The sequence below is a fragment of the Neoarius graeffei genome, chromosome 5 (genome assembly GCF_027579695.1).
Source record: "Neoarius graeffei isolate fNeoGra1 chromosome 5, fNeoGra1.pri, whole genome shotgun sequence".
NCBI classification, from domain to species: Eukaryota; Metazoa; Chordata; class Actinopteri; order Siluriformes; family Ariidae; genus Neoarius; species Neoarius graeffei.
Genome location: NC_083573.1, coordinates 79,709,653 through 79,731,079, shown reverse-complemented (window position 1 = coordinate 79,731,079; position 21,427 = coordinate 79,709,653). Strand labels below are relative to the sequence as shown.

Genomic DNA, 21,427 nt, shown 5'->3' with positions numbered 1-21,427 from the left:
ACTCAGGGTCCGATTCTTTCTTTCTATTTCTCCTCTACTCATTTTGAAACCAGATATACATCTTATTTGTTCATCTGAGCGTTCATTATCCAGTATTTTCATTTCTCAACAAACTCACGCTCATTTGCCCAGTGTAAATTGTTTTGTGTTCTCTCTCCCTCTCTTTGGCAGGTGCAATTATTGGCATAAGAGGGCTTGTCGTAGCTGGCGCGTTGTCTGGACAGCCACTGTAATCTGAATGGGACTTTCTTTTTCAGAGAGGAGGGGGCTGCTCCCGCCAGAGGGCTCAAGGTTAAAGTAATGCCACTGGCTCAGCTGTTTCTGATTGCCCCAAAAAAGTCCTTTCAGACATCTCTTTCATGTTTTTGGAGTTTAGGAGACAGACGGGAATCTATGAAAGCCTTCTTGGCCTCATCACATGCTTTCCCGGCAGTAAATAAAAGTAAGCGAAAAAAGCCCTCACCTGCTCCTCAGTATGATTGGAGGAGTGAGGGGAACTTTTATTCACTCGCACTTTCTCATCACCCAACTTCAAACGGGGGAGAAAAAACAGGACTTCTCATCCAAACAGTCTATATATTTCTATCAGTCCTGACACTGAATACATTGTTCAAATTAAAAAAAAAAAGGAATAAGTTTGTGCATTCTCTGCTTTTACTAAAGCTCCTTTCACTGCTCATAAGTGATGGATTGGCCCTGCATACCCACATCCCGAAAAATGTATTCGTACATTTTTGCCCAACTAAGAACTAAAGAACTGCAGCGCTTTCAAGATCGGCCAAGATTCTGAATGTCAGAAATAGCGTTAAAGCCAACTTTATGTTGTAACTGCTAATTTTGGCGAATGCTAAAAAAATGGATGCTGTGTTCACATTCTTACTATGTCCAGATGTGATTAAATCATACTTCAACAATGAAATAATTAAAATCTTTCAAATGTTTTCCAAATGTCAATTCGATGTTTCATCACAAATTCCACAAAATGCTGACTACATTAACCCTTTAAACCATGAAAGACCTGTAATCAGCTCCGGACGTACTTCCCTTAAAACTGCATACTTTTGCTATTAGTTTCACTCGAGTTACTGGAGGTCACAAATCAGCATTTCTCATAGTGCCTGCTGTCTTAAGGCCAATTTATGCTGACAATGCAGTCCTCGCAGATGGCGTCACAGATGGCGTCTGCGTAGCCCCCCCACCTTCGCAGACGCTCTGTGCGCATCTCCCAAAAATTGTGACCACTGCAGAAGCCTCGCAGACAGCGTCGCAGACAAGAGGGCTCTGATTGGTCCACTCTACATCTGCTGTACACGCACTTCCGCTTCCCTACTTTCCCGGTTTGGTTTGTTTTTTACGACTGCCATTTTTAAAAACACGAGCGAAGATGGAGCAGCACGAAGAGTGGGTGATCGAGGAAGTGAGGAAGTACGTACATCTATACGACTCCAGTTCTAGTCATTATAAGTAACCGGAGGATAAACACTCCACTAACCACACCCACCAACTACTCCTAGCGATTTCGCGACTTCGCGCCCCCTTGCATTGTGGCGGTGAATAACATCGCGCATGCCTATTACTCCCCGCTCAACGATAAATTACAACTGTCTGCGAAAAGCTATCTGCGAAAGCCTTGTCGCAAGAGCATGCAGAGGCCCTTACTGTGACGTGCTTTTATTTTGCTTCCTAGTCCTGTCTTTACCTAGCCTGGGCCCGCCCATCCTAAGCGTGACGCAACATGAGGGCCTGTTGCGAGCTTAGTCTGGCCAGGCAGGCTATCTACAGCTCTTCCAAGCTCCCGAAAAATCGGGAACCAATCAACTTTGATCATCTCCAACGGCCCTGGGTAGAGGCATGTTCAAGGCACTGACGTAGTAGAACTGCGACCGGAAGCCATAGATTGTTTACAGAATCCATGCCGGAAGCGCTTCATTCACATCACGAACATGGAGCAGCGGCAAGCCTTTGACACAGCGGTAGATGCTGTATTGAAAGCATTCAACGGGAAGTTCTCATTGAAAACGGAGCAAAGAGCAGCCCTGGAGGTATTTATTGAAAGGAAGGACGCTTTCGGCTTGCTCCCGACCGGCTTCGGTAAGAGTTTAATCTACCAGTTAGCCCCGTCGCATCGCATACATCAGAGGAAAGAGTGATGTGATTGGTTTAAGCTTCGTCACAGCCTTTTCTGGCTTCGACCAGTAGCAAACTGAGGCATTTCAGGGAGGCGGGTCAAGCACGCACTTTGGGAAACGGTTGGGCTTAATATCTTGGCCAGACCAATAGCTCGTAGAGCTTTGTCGCGTTAGCCAGACTAGTCTTTACCCCTGTTCTGTCTTTTATTCTATTCACATTCACTGGATATGAGCAACCGTGCACTCTGATTGGCTACTCTACTACTAGGCTATCAGCTCATATACTGTGAGTAGAGAAAAACAAAATGGCAGAGCATGTTGCTGAACCAACTGAGGATGAAATAAAAACTCGACTCGAAAACAAAACCCACAAAATTGTTATCCAGTATTTAAAGGAAACAGAAATAGCTAAAGGAATATAGTTTTCCCCCTCAATAGCTCCTGTTCCACACTCCAGCCCAGTCGGGGGCAGTAATGCAGCTTTAAATTGGTTTGCCAACCACCAAAAAAAAAAAATACTGAAGAAGAAAACCCTAAAAAATACAAAAAAAGAAACAAAATATGGAATAAAATTATTTGATGGTAAGAACGTCTCTTTTTTATTGTTCAAGAATTATTATTATAGCATTTTTCACAAATTGCAACTGTCATTTCGCTGGTTTATGTACATTCGAAGCAGAAATTATTTTGTCGAATGTTTTGTATAAAGTTTTTCTTGATCGAATGTTAATTATTTGTTCCCTGATTACTGTCGTCTATCGTTTAGGATAGTCTCCTATTTATACATTCCTGTGTGTTTATCTCATTGTAAACTCTTATTATGCAAGTGTTACTTTAAGTCCAAGACTTGTTTCCTGTTTCTGACTCTTGCTTGTTCTTCGGATTGCTGGGTTTCAGTCCCGTGACGTTTCTTAGCGGTTTTACCGGAAGTGAAATAGCTGGTGGTCGAAACAGCTGCTGTAGTGCAAACTAGCGATAACTTATCAGAGTACGCTCGTAATCTAGAAGCCACTGCTGGCTTTAGATATATTCAGAAGATTGCTATGTGCAATGGAATCGACCACTACAGTCTGGGAAAGAAGGATTTGTCATACGATCTCGAAAACTACCCTTCAGTCGAGTTCCCCAACATCTCGAACTATCTGGTGTTGCAGACGTCCTTCTACACCGCAAAACACATGAAAGCATGGAAGAGTACGGAGGCTTGCAACTTTTTTGTATGTGGCTGGGTAAAGGACCTCGGTATCGAGTCGCTGCCGAATGAATCCTGTATTGTTTTTGCCCGTGTAAGTGTTTTTTTAAGCTTTTCGTTTGCGTCTTTACAACGAAGCGCTGCAAGTTGAAGTGTAAACAAACAAACAGTTGGCTTGATTCTCACTTGTGTTGGCTCTTATCTCTCAGGTAAATCATTCACAAAGATCATCAGAAACCCCTTTAAAGACCTGGATCTTAGTTAAACAAGACGGAGAAGTGATCACGGCGCATTGTAACTGTACGGCTGGGGAAGAATTTTGTCGCGACCTTCATGCATATGGACTTTGTGAGGAGTGAACAAAGAAACAGCTGGGGACTTTAGCGCTTCGGGACTAAAAAAAGTACCGTGAAATAACGACACATAGCAAGAAAAGTCCTTGGAAAACACTAAGGACGTAGCTGAGAGGGAGATACAAACCTTTTACCAAGTGATCACTGCAAACTCGAGCATGCTTCGACTCGGCTCCCTTCAATTTCAGTGAGAGGTTCAAGAGCCACCTTTCTCCACGTCTTTTGTGAAATCCTGTGTTCGTTCACCCTTTTTTATTAGTTCACGGCGAACCCTGAAGAAACTTTTATCAGTTTCACAGTTTGATCGATTCAAACAACCTAAAACAACGCAAGCGTGAGGCATTTTTCATGCGAGCAATGCACCTTCTCCGTACAAACGCTTTGTCAACTGAGCTTTGGTAGACCACCAGCTGAAGTTTTGAATAACTAATGAGGCGGATGTGACGTCACGTGAAACCCAGCGAGTGGGATTATGGGCATACCTTATTTGATCCCGCCTGCTTGAGTTGGACCTGTTCTGTGGATGATGAGTATCAGATTCACCCTAATAAAGAAGCTGCTATGTATCCTCATTTATGCCCTGCCTCTAATTACCACATTTTACACTGAATAATTCATAGTAGATGCGAAATAAAATGCTTCATGATGAATAACTGAATAATAATCCAAGGTTTTCAGAAGTTAAACAGACTCATGGTGTTAAAACTATGTACATCCTGTAAAAACACATTTGGAGAAATGCTTTACTGAGCAAACTGTGTATGTGGATACTGTACAAATATGTAAGCAAGTTCTTACCTGGTCGCACGCGTCCTTACACTGGGGGAGCTCCGCGGCATGATGGCAGCAGGAGGGGTCTATAAAAGCAAAACGCAGACACACACAAAGACACAAAAGAGCACAGAATTAGTCCTAATTGCTCCAATACACTCAGATCTACCGTACATCAAATCCACGCAGACATCATCAACCTTGTCTGGACTGATTTGATATCTGTCCCATCTATAGTTCTGTGCAAAAGTCTTAGGCACAGGAAAGAAATGCTGTCGACCAAAAATGGCTTAAAATAATGAAATGAAATGTTTCAACATTAAAAAAATTATGAAACAGTAGTAAAGCCTAGGTCACAACCGGACGTAAGATTTTTTGGCCGTGCAATTTTTGGCGTTTCCCAAATCGCTGCTTTTTTTTTTTTTGTTCGTGGAGAAAGACGCACGTTGGCTGTAAGTTTGTCTTGCAACCTGAAAAAAACGTAAGCGCCCGTAGAGTTTGTTTGACATGACAAAGAACCTCTGCGGCCGGTCTACGGCTCGAAAATCAGCACATCACATGCGCGCCCTCCGTGCGTTTCTTGCGTTTTTGCATGTAGACCGGCCGTAGGAGCATGTACGGCCGGTTGTGACCGAGGCTTAAGCCATAATAAATCAATATAACAAAGTCAATATTTGGTGTGAGACGTCCCTTTGCTTTAAAAAAAAGATAGTAGTCTGAGGTACAATAAGTGCAGTTTGATAAGGAAATGAGCTGTAGTTTTTACTGAGCATCTTACAGAACCGGCGGCACGGTGGTGTAGTGGTTAGCGCTGTCGCCTCACAGCAAGAAGGTCCTGGGTTCGAGCCCCATGGCCGGCAAGGGCCTTTCTGTGTGGAGTTTGCATGTTCTCCCCGTGTCCACGTGGGTTTCCTCCGGCTGCAGAGGTTTCCCCCACAGTCCAAAGACATGCAGGTTAGGTTAACTGGTGACTCTAAATTGACCGTAGGTGTGAGTGTGAATGGTTGTCTGTGTCTATGTGTCAGCCCTGTGATGACCTGGCGACTTGTCCAGGGTGTACCCCGCCTTTCGCCCGTAGTCAGCTGGGATAGGCTCCAGCTTGCCTGCGACCCTGTAGAAGGATAAAGCAGCTAGAGATAATGAGATGAGATGAGATCTTACAGAACCAGCCCCAGTTCTTCTGGACACTTTGACACTCACTTCTTCATTTTGCACCAAAACCCAGCAGCTTTCATTACATTTTCTTTTTTCATCTGAAAAGTGCTCTCTTATGGAATATGCTGCTCAGATAGAAACTTTTTTCCTGTAACATTTAACTTTGTGCTGGAAAACGAATGTTTGGACTCTAAAATGTTTCTGTACTGACTTGATAATATAGAAATCATAAAATAGAAATCTATAACCAAGTTTGTATGAAAAAAAACCCCAGATGACTTGCAATCACGTGATCAAAATGTATTACGTCATGAGCGTCCGCCATGATGGTGGATATACAAAGCAACTAGGACGGTAGCCGCTAGGGATGTCCCGATCCGATCACGTGATCGGAAATCGGGCCCGATCACGTGGTTTCAGACTCGATCGGAATCGGGCATTACCTACCGATCAGGGATCGGATATATATCTATATAATATATTCTCATTTTTAACACATCAATAGCTATGCGTTGGCACAGAGTGAGACCAGACCTCTTGTCTCAACACAGCAACATCAACACGTGCGGCATGACATCACTTTGTAGCAGAGACGCTATTGGTTATTGGCTGCCCGTTGCCGGCAAAGTTGAACACGGAAGCAGTTCGAAGCGGAAAGCAAAGCATGTCTGCGGTGTGGCAGTATTTCAAAGTTGATGACAACATTGCTATAGCAAACTGTGAAATATGTAAAGCTGGAATTTCAAGGGGTGGACAGGAAAGGGCCGCATTTAATACAACAAACCTGATACGGCACCTGAAAAACAAACACCCGACACAATACAGCGAGTTTTTAGTGCTGTTGCAAACGTGTTGGATGACAAAAACAGGCTCAAACCTGAAAGGGTAGAAATGCTTGTTTTCATCAAGAAAAACGTTCATTTCCTTAATTGAAATTACTGTATACCACTGTGAGATGCGTTCTTAAAAGCAAATTACTGGCACTGTGGCAGTTTTTTTTTTAATTTGTTTACATTCCTGCCAGGTATTTTAAGGTTATGTTTTTAATTTATGTTATTTATTGTTCAAACTACCTCACGTAAGTGCTCTGTTTGCTAACGGAGTTGTTGGATGTTAAAATAAGGTGTTAAATAAAAAAATGAGGAACATCCTGGATCCGTTTCTTTCCTCGTCTTTATTATTTTTTATGGATTATAAGAAGTATCGGATCGGGACTCGGTATCGGCAGATACTCAAAATCAAATGATCGGTATCGGATCGGAGGGCAAAAAAACCTGATCGGGACATCCCTAGTAGCCGCTGAAAGCGTGTCTGTAAACGATACTGAATTTTCTCAGTATTACCACGATTTGAACGGTCGAATGAAGATTCGATACAAAGAGAAGATAGATTTGTGTGGTTTTGACCCATATTATTTAAAAAAGTCAGACTTTTCTGAAGATAAAACGCTTCTGATGACCATCGAGTACCCAGATATCGTGTTCTATCTGGTTTGGCTGCCGAAGAATGAAGTCTGATCTTGGACGAAACATATCCTATTTTCTGAGTGGGTGCCCAGTCTGGATTGGTTCTATCGTATAATTTTGCTGGCGCTCCTAGAAGCGAAACGGTAATACACATGTTAAAATTATAACAACAACCGAGTGAACCATGACAAGAGAAGATTTTGAATCTCACCTGAGATAAAATGATTACTGCAATAACGAGCTGTTTTGGTTTTAGCATCTATTAGATCAGCCCTGCCGATGTTGTTCAGCCGTGCTCATCTCCGCTCTGTACCAAGCCTCGGAGTTTCCTCACCCTCTTTCCAAATCACGGACGGAATTTTAAAAAATCGGAACGTGCCACAGTCATGAGTACTGTTGTGACCACAACCATATACAGCAGAAAGATATGGCATAGCTAAAAGAACACTTAAAGGAGAACCGAAGGCAAATTTTTTATGATCAAAATTCTATTTCTCTCATTTTATTAAATATCGGAATGCATTTTTGACAGCTATTTTGTCACTGCTATAGCAAGTTATGAGTGTTTGAAATATGCTCTGTAATATATCGGTCCATATGTCAAAGCGATGGCCGTGAACGAGATTCGTTGAGACCTGTGCGAGACATCGTAGGACGGAAGTAAAATGTACAGTGGAAATCAAAATGACCAACATCTGCCAATGTCGTCAAAAGATTCACGCCCTCTTTTGAATGCTGATGTAATCAAGCTGGAAGTTTTGTTTGTTTTGATAGCAATCAGGAAAGTTTGAAAAAAGTAGGCAATAATCGTCATTTCAACTCGTTTTTGTGCAATATTTCGTTTGGAAAACAGCTTTCAAAATGGCGGCACTGACACCTGGCTGACACTTCACGTTTCGAAGTCTCGCACAAGTCTCGTGAAGATCGCGCGGATAAGCGACGCCTGCCGTGGACCAAACAAACTAAATTCAACATGGCTAAAAACCAAATAGGCCGATAAGTATAATATTTAATTGCAATTAGTTGCCAATACGAGTCACGATATAAGGTTACTAAAACCGAAAACGTAATTGAATAACACGTTAATTAAGAAATAAAGCAAGTTTAAAAATGACTACAGTTCTCCTTTAAAGCAGTGGAAAAAAAGAGAGTTGCACACGCATGACTGTGTTTTGTATGGAACACCGCTTGACCCCGCATTTGTATATCCACCAACATGGCCGACATCCAGGTTTCTATTTTGCTTTGACGTCACTTGCAAGTCAAGGATAGGGTGCCTCAGACTTTTGCACAGTACTGTATATATAGATGGGTGATAAAGTCAAGGAAAAAACAGCATAAATTTTCTTCGTAAAGTGTCGGGCTACGACGAACCACCAGAACCATATCAAGTGTCTGGAACTGTACTGGAAGGACAAACACCATTCTTCCAAAATATATTCCCTTAGATGGTGTTGAGGATGATGGTGGAGAACGTTGTCTCCAAAATCCAAGACAACTTGGTTGAGATCTGATGATTGTGAAGGCCATTGTACTGTAGATGATTTACAATGTATATGATCTTGTTCATCCCAATCAATCCATTCAGTGAGCTCTCCTGCCCTGTGTTATGTAAGAAAAAAACATGCCAGCAAAAATAAATGCCCCCCACAGCCACCATTTTCTTCCTTTAATGTGTCGCACGGGTGTAGAATGCGTTCGACTTATTTCATTTACTGTGTTATTGAGCCTGAAGAAAGCATTAGGTTTGGGAATGGTGCCATTGGCAATATAATATTGTACTGTAATTTTAACTCATAAATCATCACACACTCATTCTTTTGTTCTGATGTTACACCTCAAGCAGAACTGTTTGTCATTTCTGATACTTTATGACACTTCCATCCATCCATCCATTATCTGTAGCCGCTTTATCCTGTTCTACAGGGTCGCAGGCAAGCTGGAGCCTATCCCAGCTGACTACGGATGAAAGGCGGGGTACACCCTGGACAAGTCGCCAGGTCATCACAGGGCTGACACATAGACACAGACAACCATTCACACTCACATTCACACCTACGGTCAATTTAGAGTCACCAGTTAACCTAACCTGCATGTCTTTGGACTGTGGGGGAAACCGGAGCACCCGGAGGAAACCCACGCGGACACGGAGAGAACATGCAAACTCCACACAGAAAGGCCCTCGCCGGCCATGGGGCTCGAACCCGGACCTTCTTGCTGTGAGGCGACAGCACTAACCACTACACCACCGTGCCGCTCCTTTATGACACTTATTTATTAAAAAAAAAAATTCACACAGCTACTTTGTATAGCTAAAAACAGCCAGCAACAGCAGCCAGGATAAGGATGTCTGCCAAATGCTGTAAATGTGGCATAGTGGCACTCCGCTGCACATTGTGCTGCATCACACCACTATAAAATATATTAACAGTTGCACAGGCGGCATGGTGGTGTAATGGTCAGCGCTGTCGCCTCACACCAAGAAGGTCCAGGTCCGAGCCCCGTGGCCGGCAAGGGCCTTTCTGTGCGGAGTTTGCATGTTCTCCTCGTGTCCGCGTGGGTTTCCTCCGGGTGCTCCGGTTTCCCCCACAGTCCAAAGACATGCAGGTTAGGTTAACTGGTGACTCTAAATTGACCGTAGGTGTGAATGTGAGTGTGAATGGTTGTCTGTGTCTATGTGTCAGCCCTGTGATGACCTGGCGACTTCTCCAGGGTGTACCCCGCCTTTCGCCCGTAGTCAGCTGGGATAGGCTCCAGCTTGCCTGCGACCCTGTAGAACAGGATAAAGCGGCTAGAGATAATGAGAATGAGATGAGAACAGTTGCACACGCTCATTGGAAGCTGTCAATAGTGATGATAAAATGTCTTACAGGATTTTTGGGGCGGCACCTCAGACTGCTATTTTTTTTAAAGCAAAGGGACGTCTCACAACAAATATTGACCTTGTTTCATGTATTATGGCTTACTGCTTATAGTAATATTTTTTTTTAATGCTGAAACATTTCATTTTATTTTTTAAGCCATTTTTGTTCGACAGCATTTCTTCACATGTGCCTAAAACTTTTGCACAACAGTACTGTGCATTTTTACCTTTACTAGTTTTCATCCTTTTCAGTGTTAAAGGAAATGTTCACTGAAAGCTAACCGAATTCTAGTCACCATATCAATTCTAGGACAGTGTTTATGTGTCTAAAGTGGAATAAATGTAGAGAAAATGCGTAATTTATAAAGAACTCTTTTGTTCAACCGGCGCAGCCACCATGACGTCAGAGTTGCTTCATATGGGAGCGTGCATTTATACATTTATCACGAAAGTGAGTGAGTGAGTGATACGCCGTAGTCCATATAGACTACAAAAACACTCCACCACTAACTTTTACTGTATGCAAGAAGCCGAAAGTAAAATACTCTCAATAACATGGAATCCAACAGTGACGAGGAAACAGTTATCCCAGTTCAAAGTAGCGAAGTCATGGGTTTAAAAGGCTAAAAGGGGTCTCGCCTGGATCCGGCTTCAGCAACTTTTACGTCATCGACCCCGCAGCTTCATTTTGACTTTTCATGGTACAAATGAATATGGCAGCAGACATGTATTTTGACCGATACCCTAATTTAGCCACTTTTAAATGTGAAAACAATCAATATCCTTTCAGAATTACTACCTCAACTTAATACTACTTTGAATTACATGTCAAAGTGCTTAATTACAAGTAAATTCATATTTTATGACTAATTTCCTTTAAAGGTAGACTGCCTTTCAGATTTTTCAGGTTTAGGTCATAAAAAGAATTTTCCCCGACACCCAATGATTTTTGTTTAGTAGACTGAAAGCTACTGAATTCGAATCACAGACTTCAAATTTTATTAGGATCAAAAAAAAAAAAAAACAATGAATGAATTTAGGGCCATGTGGCCCTAAATTCTCCACTATTTTTTCCTGCTTCACCATGACGCAGTCCAAGATACTACGTCATGCATGACGTGGTGGGCTTTCCCCATTCGTGCAAGGCATTGTGGGATACAAATTTGAAACAGGAGAGAAAAATGGAGGACGTGAGTGTGCGAATGAAACGTGAAAGACCGACTACAGTAACGGAAAGCGAGAAGAAATATGTTATTTACCAGCTGGGAGGTCCGTATGGTGAAATACCGTGACCGAGGTCTTGAAAGTACTGAGCGAGGCCCTCTGGGCCGAGGTCAGTATTCAAGGCCGATGTCACGGTATTTCACCATACGGACCGACCTTAAGCTGGTAAATAATATATTTTTTTCTTTCCCAAATTCTAACAGAAAACGAGAGCGCACGAAAGGGAAAACCGAGCCGAGCCGCCATTTTGAATCCTCATTCACGGCTGTAATGCAAACTGCTTCCTCCTCAGTATACAAGTGCACTTCCATGGCAGGAAAAAAAACTACATTTTGCCACCTATGTAGTCCCCTATTTATACAAATAGGAGTCATTCAGGATTCAGCCATGTTTTTGCTCGGTGTTAGCAAGTTAGAGGTTTTAGCTTTCTCCTGAAATGTTTTCTTTTATTTCTTCTTCCTCAGGATAGTAAAACTCGCTTTCGCTGTGAAGACTGTCGTTATCGCTATCCACGATGTAAAATTAATGCTATTCTCCTGAGAAATGCTGGCAAAAATGTATTAGATTTTTGATAATCTTATAAAAATTCTTATTAAAAAAAAGATAAATGTTGACAAAAAATGCTACTATGTTTGTTGTTGTGAACGAGTGACTCGCCAGAGGTCCGTAACTGGGGTCCGTAACCGGGGTCCGTACTGTAGGATACGGACCCGCTCGCCAGCCAATCAGAGCGCAGGATTTGATGGAAACTGCACCGTGAAAAAAATAAAAGACGTTATGTTATATACGAAGGAAAGGAAACGCAGGACCAAACTAATAAATATCGGCGGTCAGCGAGCACCTCGGTGTGATCAGCTGTTCGTTTAGTGACAGAATGATGGAACTGTCAGTGCAGGGTCAAAGGTAAACCTGCGCATGCGCACACGGACTTCCTCTGTCTGCTTGACTGCATGAAGCGAGCGATTTCCTGCATATTATTTGCTCGGGAATCCGCTCAAATTAAATAACTTCCCAGCCACAGGATGGCCTGATATTTTGTGAGATATTACAGAAATAAACATATATCACAATGACCAAATTTCAGAGGGAACTAAATTTCACCGATTTTATGAAATCGAAAGGCCGTCTCACTTTAAGTAATTTACTTTTGTACAGGTAAACATAAAAGTACAATTAAACTAAGTTTTTCACAATTTTGTTCATCTTATATAATTCTACTGTATTGCTCGTAGTTTTTTTTTTAAATCCCCTCCATACTGAGATTCCAGTTGACGTGTTTGCTGCCCTGTGACTGGAAGTCTGAGTCCGGACAGTAATCCATGGATGGACATCCAAGTGAGTATAACCAGCCCTTTCTTGTTTCCTGGACGGAAAGCACGTCATTCCTGCCTTCAGGTCTTGAGTACAGAATACATACTGGTGCATTCAGCGGCCCCAGCAGCAGCAGGTCCAGCTGAAAGGGTGGCTTTGTACATGTGACAGAGGAAGCATGTGTTGGCTTTTAGCTTCCTGGTTTGGTAGCTGTAATGCAATATTGGAAAAAATAACACTTTGAATCTGATTTTATGTTAAAGACAACACCGTGGTTCAATCCAGACTGCCAACTTTTGAAACTGCAAATGGTTACTGAATTAAATGATGTCTTTTGGAGGATCTGATGACTTATGCGTGCAGTCTGGCAGATATAAACTTCACGTACTTGTCTAATTTTGAACAAAAACATCTTGCCTGATTGGCTTCATTTTGGGAATGTTTTCATATTTGGCTCAGCTGTTCCTTTCAGTTGTTGCAGAACACAGACTCGATAATACAACCCCGATTCCAAAAAAGTTGGGACAAAGTACAAATTGTAAATAAAAACGGAATGCAATAACTTACAAATCTCAAAAACTGATATTGTATTCACAATAGAACATAGACAACATATCAAATGTCGAAAGTGAGACATTTTGAAATTTCATGCCAAATATTGGCTCATTTGAAATTTCATGACAGCAACACATCTCAAAAAAGTTGGGACAGGGGCAATAAGAGGCTGGAAAAGTTAAAGGTACAAAAAGGAACAGCTGGAGGACCAAACTGCAACTCATTAGGTCAATTGGCAATAGGTCATTAACATGACTGGGTATAAAAAGAGCATCTTGGAGTGGCAACGGCTCTCAGAAGTAAAGATGGGAAGAGGATCACCAATCCCCCTAATTCTGCGCCGACAAATAGTGCAGCAATATGAGAAAGGAGTTCGACAGTGTAAAATTGCAAAGAGTTTGAACATATCATCATCTACAGTGCATAATATCATCAAAAGATTCAGAGAATCTGGAAGAATCTCTGTGCGTAAGGGTCAATGCCGGAAAACCATACTGGGTGCCCGTGATCTTCGGGCCCTTAGACGGCACTGCATCACATACAGGCATGCTTCTCTATTGGAAATCACAAAATGGGCTCAGGAATATTTCCAGAGAACATTATCTGTGAACACAATTTACCGTGGCGGCACGGTGGTGTAGTGGTTAGCACTGTCGCCTCACAGCAAGAAGGTCCTGGGTTCGAGCCCCGGGGCCGACAAGGGCCTTTCTGTGCGGAGTTTGCATGTTCTCCCCGTGTCCGCGTGGGTTTCCTCCGGGTGCTCCGGTTTCCCCCACAGTCCAAAGACATGCAGGTTAGGTTAACTGGTGACTCTAAATTGACCGTAGGTGTGAGTGTGAATGGTTGTCTGTGTCTATGTGTCAGCCCTGTGATGACCTGGCGACTTGTCCAGGGTGAACCCCGCCTTTCGCCCGTAGTCAGCTGGGATAGGCTCCAGCTTGCCTGCGACCCTGTAGAAGGATAAAGCGGCTAGAGATAATGAGATGAGATGAGATGAGATGAGACAATTTACCGTGCCATCCGCCGTTGTCAGCTAAAACTCTATAGTTCAAAGAAGAAGCCGTATCTAAACATGATCCAGAAGCGCAGACGTCTTCTCTGGGCCAAGGCTCATTTAAAATGGACTGTGGCAAAGTGGAAAACTGTTCTGTGGTCAGAAGAATCAAAATTTGAAGTTCTTTATGGAAATCAGGGACACCGTGTCATTTGGACTAAAGAGGAGAAGGATGACCCAAGTTGTTATCAGCGCTCAGTTCAGAAGCCTGCATCTCTGATGGTATGGGGTTGCATTAGTGTGTGTGGCATGGGCAGCTTACACATCTGGAAAGATACCATCAATGCTGAAAGGTATATCCAGGTTCTAGAGCAACATATGCTCCCATCCAGACGATGTCTCTTTCAGGGAAGACCTTGCATTTTCCAACATGACAATGCCAAACCACATACTGCATCAATTACAGCGTCATGGCTGCGTAGAAGAAGGGTCCGGGTACTGAACTGGCCAGCCTGCAGTCCAGATCTTTCACCCATAGAAAACATTTGGCGCATCATAAAACGGAAGATACGACAAAAAAGACCTAAGACAGTTGAGCAACTAGAATCCTACATTAGACAAGAATGGGTTAACATTCCTATCCCTAAACTTGAGCAACTTGTCTCCTCAGTCCCCAGACGTTTACAGACTGTTGTAAAGAGAAAAGGGGATGTCTCACAGTGGTAAACATGGCCTTGTCCCAACTTTTTTGAGATGTGTTGTTGTCATGAAATTTAAAATCACCTAATTTTTCTCTTTAAATGATACATTTTCTCAGTTTAAACATTTGATATGTCATCTATGTTCTATTCTGAATAAAATATGGAATTTTGAAACTTCCACATCATTGCATTCCGTTTTTATTTACAATTTGTACTTTGTCCCAACTTTTTTGGAATCGGGGTTGTAATAATGACCCAACAGGATTATTCAGCCTCACAGTTTTGAGGTTGATGGGATAAAAACAACAAGTGAAGCAACAAAAGCAAATCTGAAACAGTTGCTTAGGAAGTATACACAATGCAGAAATTTTACAGCTTAGTCAGTATTTTCTTCTACTATAACCCTGATCTCTAATTATAAATAATTAGAACAAACTGCCCGAACAAGAAAATCATATATTTTTCCATTGAGGGAAAAAAAAAATTTTAGACCGCAAACACATAGTGAAACACAACAGGCCCCTTCAGCAAAGCAAAAGTGTGCAAACAGTCCTGTGGGTTGAACATGCTTCACAGAAACACAGCTCATAGCAGGATGGAAAAGAGCGTGCTTTTTGTGTGTGGACGCAATGGCTTGTTTAGAATAATCTCAACGGGGAGGTGATGCTTTGAGGACCTTGTAAAAACATATTCTCATCTGTTTATGCTCTTCCAGGAAATGTCGTTATTATCAGACGGGTGTGCTTTCATCTCTGCCCAGCCTAGGCTGTCATCCATTTGCGTCTCATCCAAAGCTCGAGCCTTTCATCAGTGTGATTCGATCGGATTCTTTTCTTTTGTCTGGTCTGTCTTTTACCTGTCTCCTGTGATGGTGTAAGGAGGAGTAGAGTACAGGCGATGACTGCGCTCTGCTCAGAGCTACGTGCAGGTTTGAGTGACATAGCGGGCTCGGGAAAGATTCATGGGGGCCTGTGGGTGAGTGTCTGGACTGGGTTCTATCGCAGGAGGTTATGAGTCTGAAACAGACGGCTTTCAGAGTGAAAGAGTGCAGGACGCTTCGCCTTTCAAGGTCCTGAGTTCTTCCGAGAGATGTCTTTCTGTAATGAGCTAACACAAGTATGTCGGCATTCGATGTCGAAAGGTAAAGTTGGTGGACCTCTCATCTCATCTCATTATCTGTAGCCGCTTTATCCTGTTCTACAGGGTCGCAGGCAAGCTGGAGCCTATCCCAGCTGACTACGGGCGAAAGGCGGGGTACACCCTGGACAAGTCGCCAGGTCATCACAGGGCTGACACATAGACACAGACAACCATTCACACTCACATTCACACCTACGGTCAATTTAACCTAACCTGCATGTCTTTGGACTGTGGGGGAAACCAGAGCACCCGGAGGAAACCCACGCGGACACGGGGAGAACATGCAAACTCCACACAGAAAGGCCCTCGCCGGCCACGGGGCTCGAACCCAGAACCTTCCTGCTGTGAGGCAACAGCGCTAACCACTACACTACCGTGCCGCCCGGACTGATATATTACATAACATATTTCAAACACTCATAACTTGCTACAGCAGTGACACAATAGTGATCAAATATGCATTCCGATATTTAATAAAATGAGAGAAATAGAATTTTGATCATAAAAAAATCTGCCTTCAGTTCTCCTTTAAGAACAACCTGGTGTGTGTGTGTGTGTGTGTGTGTGTGTGTGTGTGTGTGTGTGTGTGTGTGTGTGTGTGTGTTTGACACTGTTAGGAGGTGTAGAATGTTTCTGAGCTGGGCCAACATGTCATATTGATATGTTGTCAGAAGTGCTGCCAGGGGGAGGGGCTTGCGCAGTCCATTTTTCAATTTAGTTCTTTCACGAGGTAGAGAATGAAGTGTGCGTATAGACAGGATCTTATGGTGACCATCAGGTACTTGGAGGGAAAAATCTAGTTCGGATTTAGATTCTAGAAACTTCTGTGCACGCAGATAGAATCTAACCCTGTAAACGTTTCCAAAGTGTCGACATCTATATGATTAAAAGAAGGCTGTCTGTTTCTCTGTCTGTTCACTTATGCAAATCGACACGGCTGGACACACATACTTTGCACATGGATTGGTGACACCCCAGAGGGGCCCAAGACGACATTTTCGATTTTCCAAAACATGGGATTAGTGCTAATCCAACACACTATTCATTTCCCGTAGCTTACGCTAACACACTGTGCTCATCGAATCCAATGCGTTTATGTGTCTAAAGTGGAATAAACGTAGAGAAAATGCGTAATTTATAAGGAACTCTTTTGTTCAACCGGCGCAGCCACCATGACATCAGAGTTGCTTCCTGTGGAAGTGTGCATTTATACGTTTATCGTGAAAGTGAGTGAGTGAGTGATATGCCGTAGTCCATATAGACTATAAAAACACTCCACCGCTAACTTTTACCGTATGCAAGAAACCGAACGTAAAATACTCTCGATAACATGGAATCCAACAGTGACGAGGAAACAATTATCCCAGTTCAAAGTAGCAAAGTCATGGGTTTCAAAGGCTAAAAGGGGTCTCGCCTGGATCCGGCTTCAGCAACTTTTACGTCATCGACCCCGCAGCTTCATTTTGACTTTTCACGGTATCCTAACACACTGCGTGCAGCCACGGCGGGGAATCCCCTTCCCGACTCACCTGAGATTTTCAATTGTACGGGACCTCGCAATCGGCGCTCCTCGCTGGAGACTTCCGCGAGGGCCGAGTCGATGTCACTGAGGGGATGTGGGAAGCAATTTACGTCATTTTGACAGAACACAGTGAAAACATATATATCGCATGTGTCCACTCAACCAAAGCAACTGTATGACCAAACCCCAGGACCAACACAGCTCCTGTGAAGAGCACCATTCAGAGGAAATCAGGTTCATGGGCAATAACTACTAGCCTTAACTAAAGTGAACAAGCTTCAAGATGTAGCGTTAAGAAATAGACATTAGAAAAGATTACAGTGGAATGGCTTACTTTCTGTCTGTAAATTATGTTCCATACAGCAACTATTAACAAGAGCGCTCTGAGAGCACAATATCCCCCACTGGCAACTATATCTGTGCTATAAGTGCTTAATACACCCTCATGAAATTGTTGAAGTACAAGTTTGGTAATCAAGGGCCATAACTTTGGTGAAATGTGACCGAATTGAACGAAACTATAATATGTGCATTACCGACATAGAAGTATAGCAAAGCCTTTTGCAAAGTTTTGGAAAATTCCTGCAAAAATTGTGAGAGGAGTTGATTTCAGAAGACGAGCGTACTTTCATGAAATTGTCAAAGTACAAGATTTTTAAACAAGTTTGGCCCGGACTCTGAAAAAATTCAACCGAATTGAACTAAATTGCAATATGCGTATTATCAACATATAACAAAGCCTTTTGCTAAGTTTCCTGAAATTCCTCCAAGAATTGTGAGAGGAGTTCATTTCAGAAGACAAGCACAGCCTGATGAAATTGTCAAAGTACAAGTTTGGTAATCAAGGGCTGTAACTCTGGTAAAATCCAACTGAATTGAACGAAATTGCAATATGCGTATTACCGATATATAACAAAGAATCCTGCCAAGTTTCGTGAAATTCCTCCAAAAATTGTGAGAGGAGTTGATTTCAGAAGGTGAGTACCCTTCCTGGGATGGACGGACATCGCCACGACATAATCCCCCTTCGGGCCTTTAGAAGGAAGAAGAAGAAACCTTTATTCGTCACATGCACACTTCAAGCACAGTGAAATTCATCCTCTGCATTTAACCCATCTGAAGCAGTGAACACACGCACACACCCAGAACAGTGGGCAACCACACCAGAGCGCCCGGGGAGCAGTCAGGGGTTCGGTACCATGCTCAAGGGCACCTCAGCCCAAGGCCACCCCACGTCAACCTAACTGCCTGTCTTTGGACTGTGGGGGAAACCGGAGCACCCGGAGGAAACCCACACAGACACAGGGAGAACATGCAAACTCCACACAGAAAGGCCCTCGCCGGCCGCTGGGTTCGAACCCGGAACCTTCTTGCTGCGAGGCAACCGTGCTAACCACTACACCACCGTGCTGCCCACCAGCAGGGGATAAAAAGTGCATGTAAACTTTCCTAGTGTCTACGAATACAGAAAAGCAGAATTACCCCCCCAAGTGGTTGTAGCCAGGCATATGTGTGCTCCAATTTCTATCACAACGGGGAAACCATGGTCTAAAGCAGCCTTTTTCAACCGGGGTGCCGTCTGGCTTTGTTAGGGGTGCCGTCAAAAAATTATATATTCTAACATTGAAATAAATAAAATGAATTAAAATTCCAAAAAACAATAGTTACACTAATGCAGATCATCACTGCCTCATGCATCATCAAAATTTGTCTCACGGCTCCCTTTCCCATGTCACAACATCACTGCCGGGGTCAGCGTATGGCCAGCGTGACTGCGTATATTTTATATGGGGGTGCCTTGAGAATTTGCATACTTCTGAAGGGTGCCGTGACTGAAAAAAGATTGAGAAACGCTGGCCTGAAGTTTCGTGAAGCAGCTTTGGGACCCAAAGGTTGCTGGTTTGATTCCCTGGACCAGCAGGACTAGTTGAATGCCCTTGAGCAAAGCACCTAACCCCCAACTGATCCCCAGGCTGCTCTGGGTATGTTGTATGTCACTGTGGATAAGAGCATCTGCTAAATGCCTATAATGTAATGTAATGTAATGCAGCAGGCTTCACCATGCTATCTGAAGATGTCTGTGTTGTGCTGCTCTGACCACAGCAAAGCAAACAGCCATTTCAAGCTCTGTCTAATTATCGTTACAATTTTTAAAAAGTGTTAGATTTGACACGTCATCAGTCTTTTGTGTTTTGGTTTGGTTTATTTTCTCTTTTGGCCAAAACAATGCTACGTTTTTGGTGACCTCCCAAATAAATATAGTTAATTGATGCTAATTATACACTTGTCTCATGTTAGCTAAGTAGAACCTTCACTGACACATTGATAAACTCAAAACGTTCTCCTTTTACCTTGATGGAAAACGAGGATGCGGCATTCAAGTGGGAAAATGAAGTTGAATGACTAACGTGAGATGAATGGGGTGAAAGGGGCGGGGCTTCCATGGTATCAGTTAATATCAGAGAGCTCAAACAGTGCAACTTGTCAATCATTCCAGAGTCACATGTCGATTGACTTGTGTGCTGTTTTTATTGAGGGGAAAAAAGAAGATGCAGATTTTTGGGTGACAAATTGTCGCAGAATGCTCCTATACAAAATGCGAAAAGGTCGGCAGGTTGGCATCAGCCAATAAGTCTATTCACTCTCACATTTATTATTTATGGCAATATCTGTAACAATATGCGAACATTCGCATTTGGAAACCCTACTAAACAATGAAAAAACAGCGGTGGTGGTAGCACTTTTGTGGCAAACAATTAACCGTTTATGTGAATACATATGCACACCAATTGGACTGAAATATATTCAAGGCATACCTTCTTAAAATGTTCTTAGAGTGCTTTGATGAAAAGATTGGCCATTTGAAACGTCAGTTAATCAGCCTTTCCCTGTGACAGCAACGTGTTCTTTGGATTTACAGAAATAGAGGAAATAGCTATTCATATAACTATATATTATTTATTATATTACACTCACCGGCCACTTTAATAGGAACTTGTTCTTGATTCTAAGATTCCTGTTCTTGGCTGGCAGGTGTGGAACCCAATGTGTTCTTCTGCTGTTGCATGCTGAGATGCTTTTCTGCTCACCATGGTTGTAAAGAGTTGCTATGAGTTACTATAGCCTGTTTGGCAGCTCAAACCAATCTGGCCATTTTCCTCTGACCTCTCTTATCAACAAGGCGTTTTTTCCATCCACAGAACTTCGCTCACTCAGTGTTTTTTTGTTTTTCGCACCATTCTGTGTAAACTCTAGAGACTGTTGTGTGTAAAAAAAAAAAAAAAACACAACCCAGGAGATCAGCAGTTTCTGAAATACTCAAACCAGTCCATCTGGCTCAAACCAACACCCATGCCACAGTGAAAGTCACACTTTGAGATCACAATTTTTCCCATTCTGATGTTTGAAGTGAACATTAACTGAAGCTCTTGATTTGTATCTGCATACTGCATAACAATCTCGTTAAATTTGTGATCAACCCACATTCAAAGTGTGAACTCGACACATCAGAAGAAGGCTCACCCTGTGAAACTACCAAAGTCGCATACTGTGTGTGAATAGTAGTAGAGGAACAAAGTCTGGAAAGAGCATTAATACATTCTATACACTTTATAATGAGAATTACAGTAGAAGCGAGTAAAATATTCGAGGCTACCAAGAGAATGTGGACAACCTCAACCCAGAAAAGGACTCACAAGGTCGGTGCTTTGTATTTGTCCGCAATAATTATGACAAGTTTTTGGGCCACAGAAAGAGGTTGTAGATTATCTCCACAGTAAGGCTCACATGTGCTAGCATTTTGGGCTTACCCGCTACTGTGTCCTTGTTTTTGAAAGAAAAGTAATAATGCCACCCACAAGCCACATCAAAGGAATTCTCCTCTGCGACCCCCCCTAAATTCAGCCCCATCCCTCTGCGACCCCCCCCCAACAAAGTCCTTCATGTAAACATCTAAATCGAGCCTCTTTTTCGACGAGCCACAGGAAGCCCCCTTTCCACTCCTCCCATTCCCAAAGCATGTTTTTAGCAGTGGGAAGAGGGGGTCCTGCAG

The 21,427-nt window shown here is 42.8% G+C and overlaps 1 protein-coding gene across 2 annotated transcripts in view; it reads right to left on the bottom strand.

The window, feature by feature from the left end:
* reck (reversion-inducing-cysteine-rich protein with kazal motifs) overlaps positions 1–21,427 on the bottom strand; it is a 193,917-nt gene that overhangs the window by 133,494 nt on the left and 38,996 nt on the right. For both annotated transcript variants that reach the window (XM_060922458.1, XM_060922457.1), the window contains exon 2: positions 4,473–4,531. In XM_060922458.1, the coding sequence (XP_060778441.1) occupies positions 4,473–4,531 (59 nt within the window). The remainder of the gene's footprint in view (positions 1–4,472; positions 4,532–21,427) is intronic.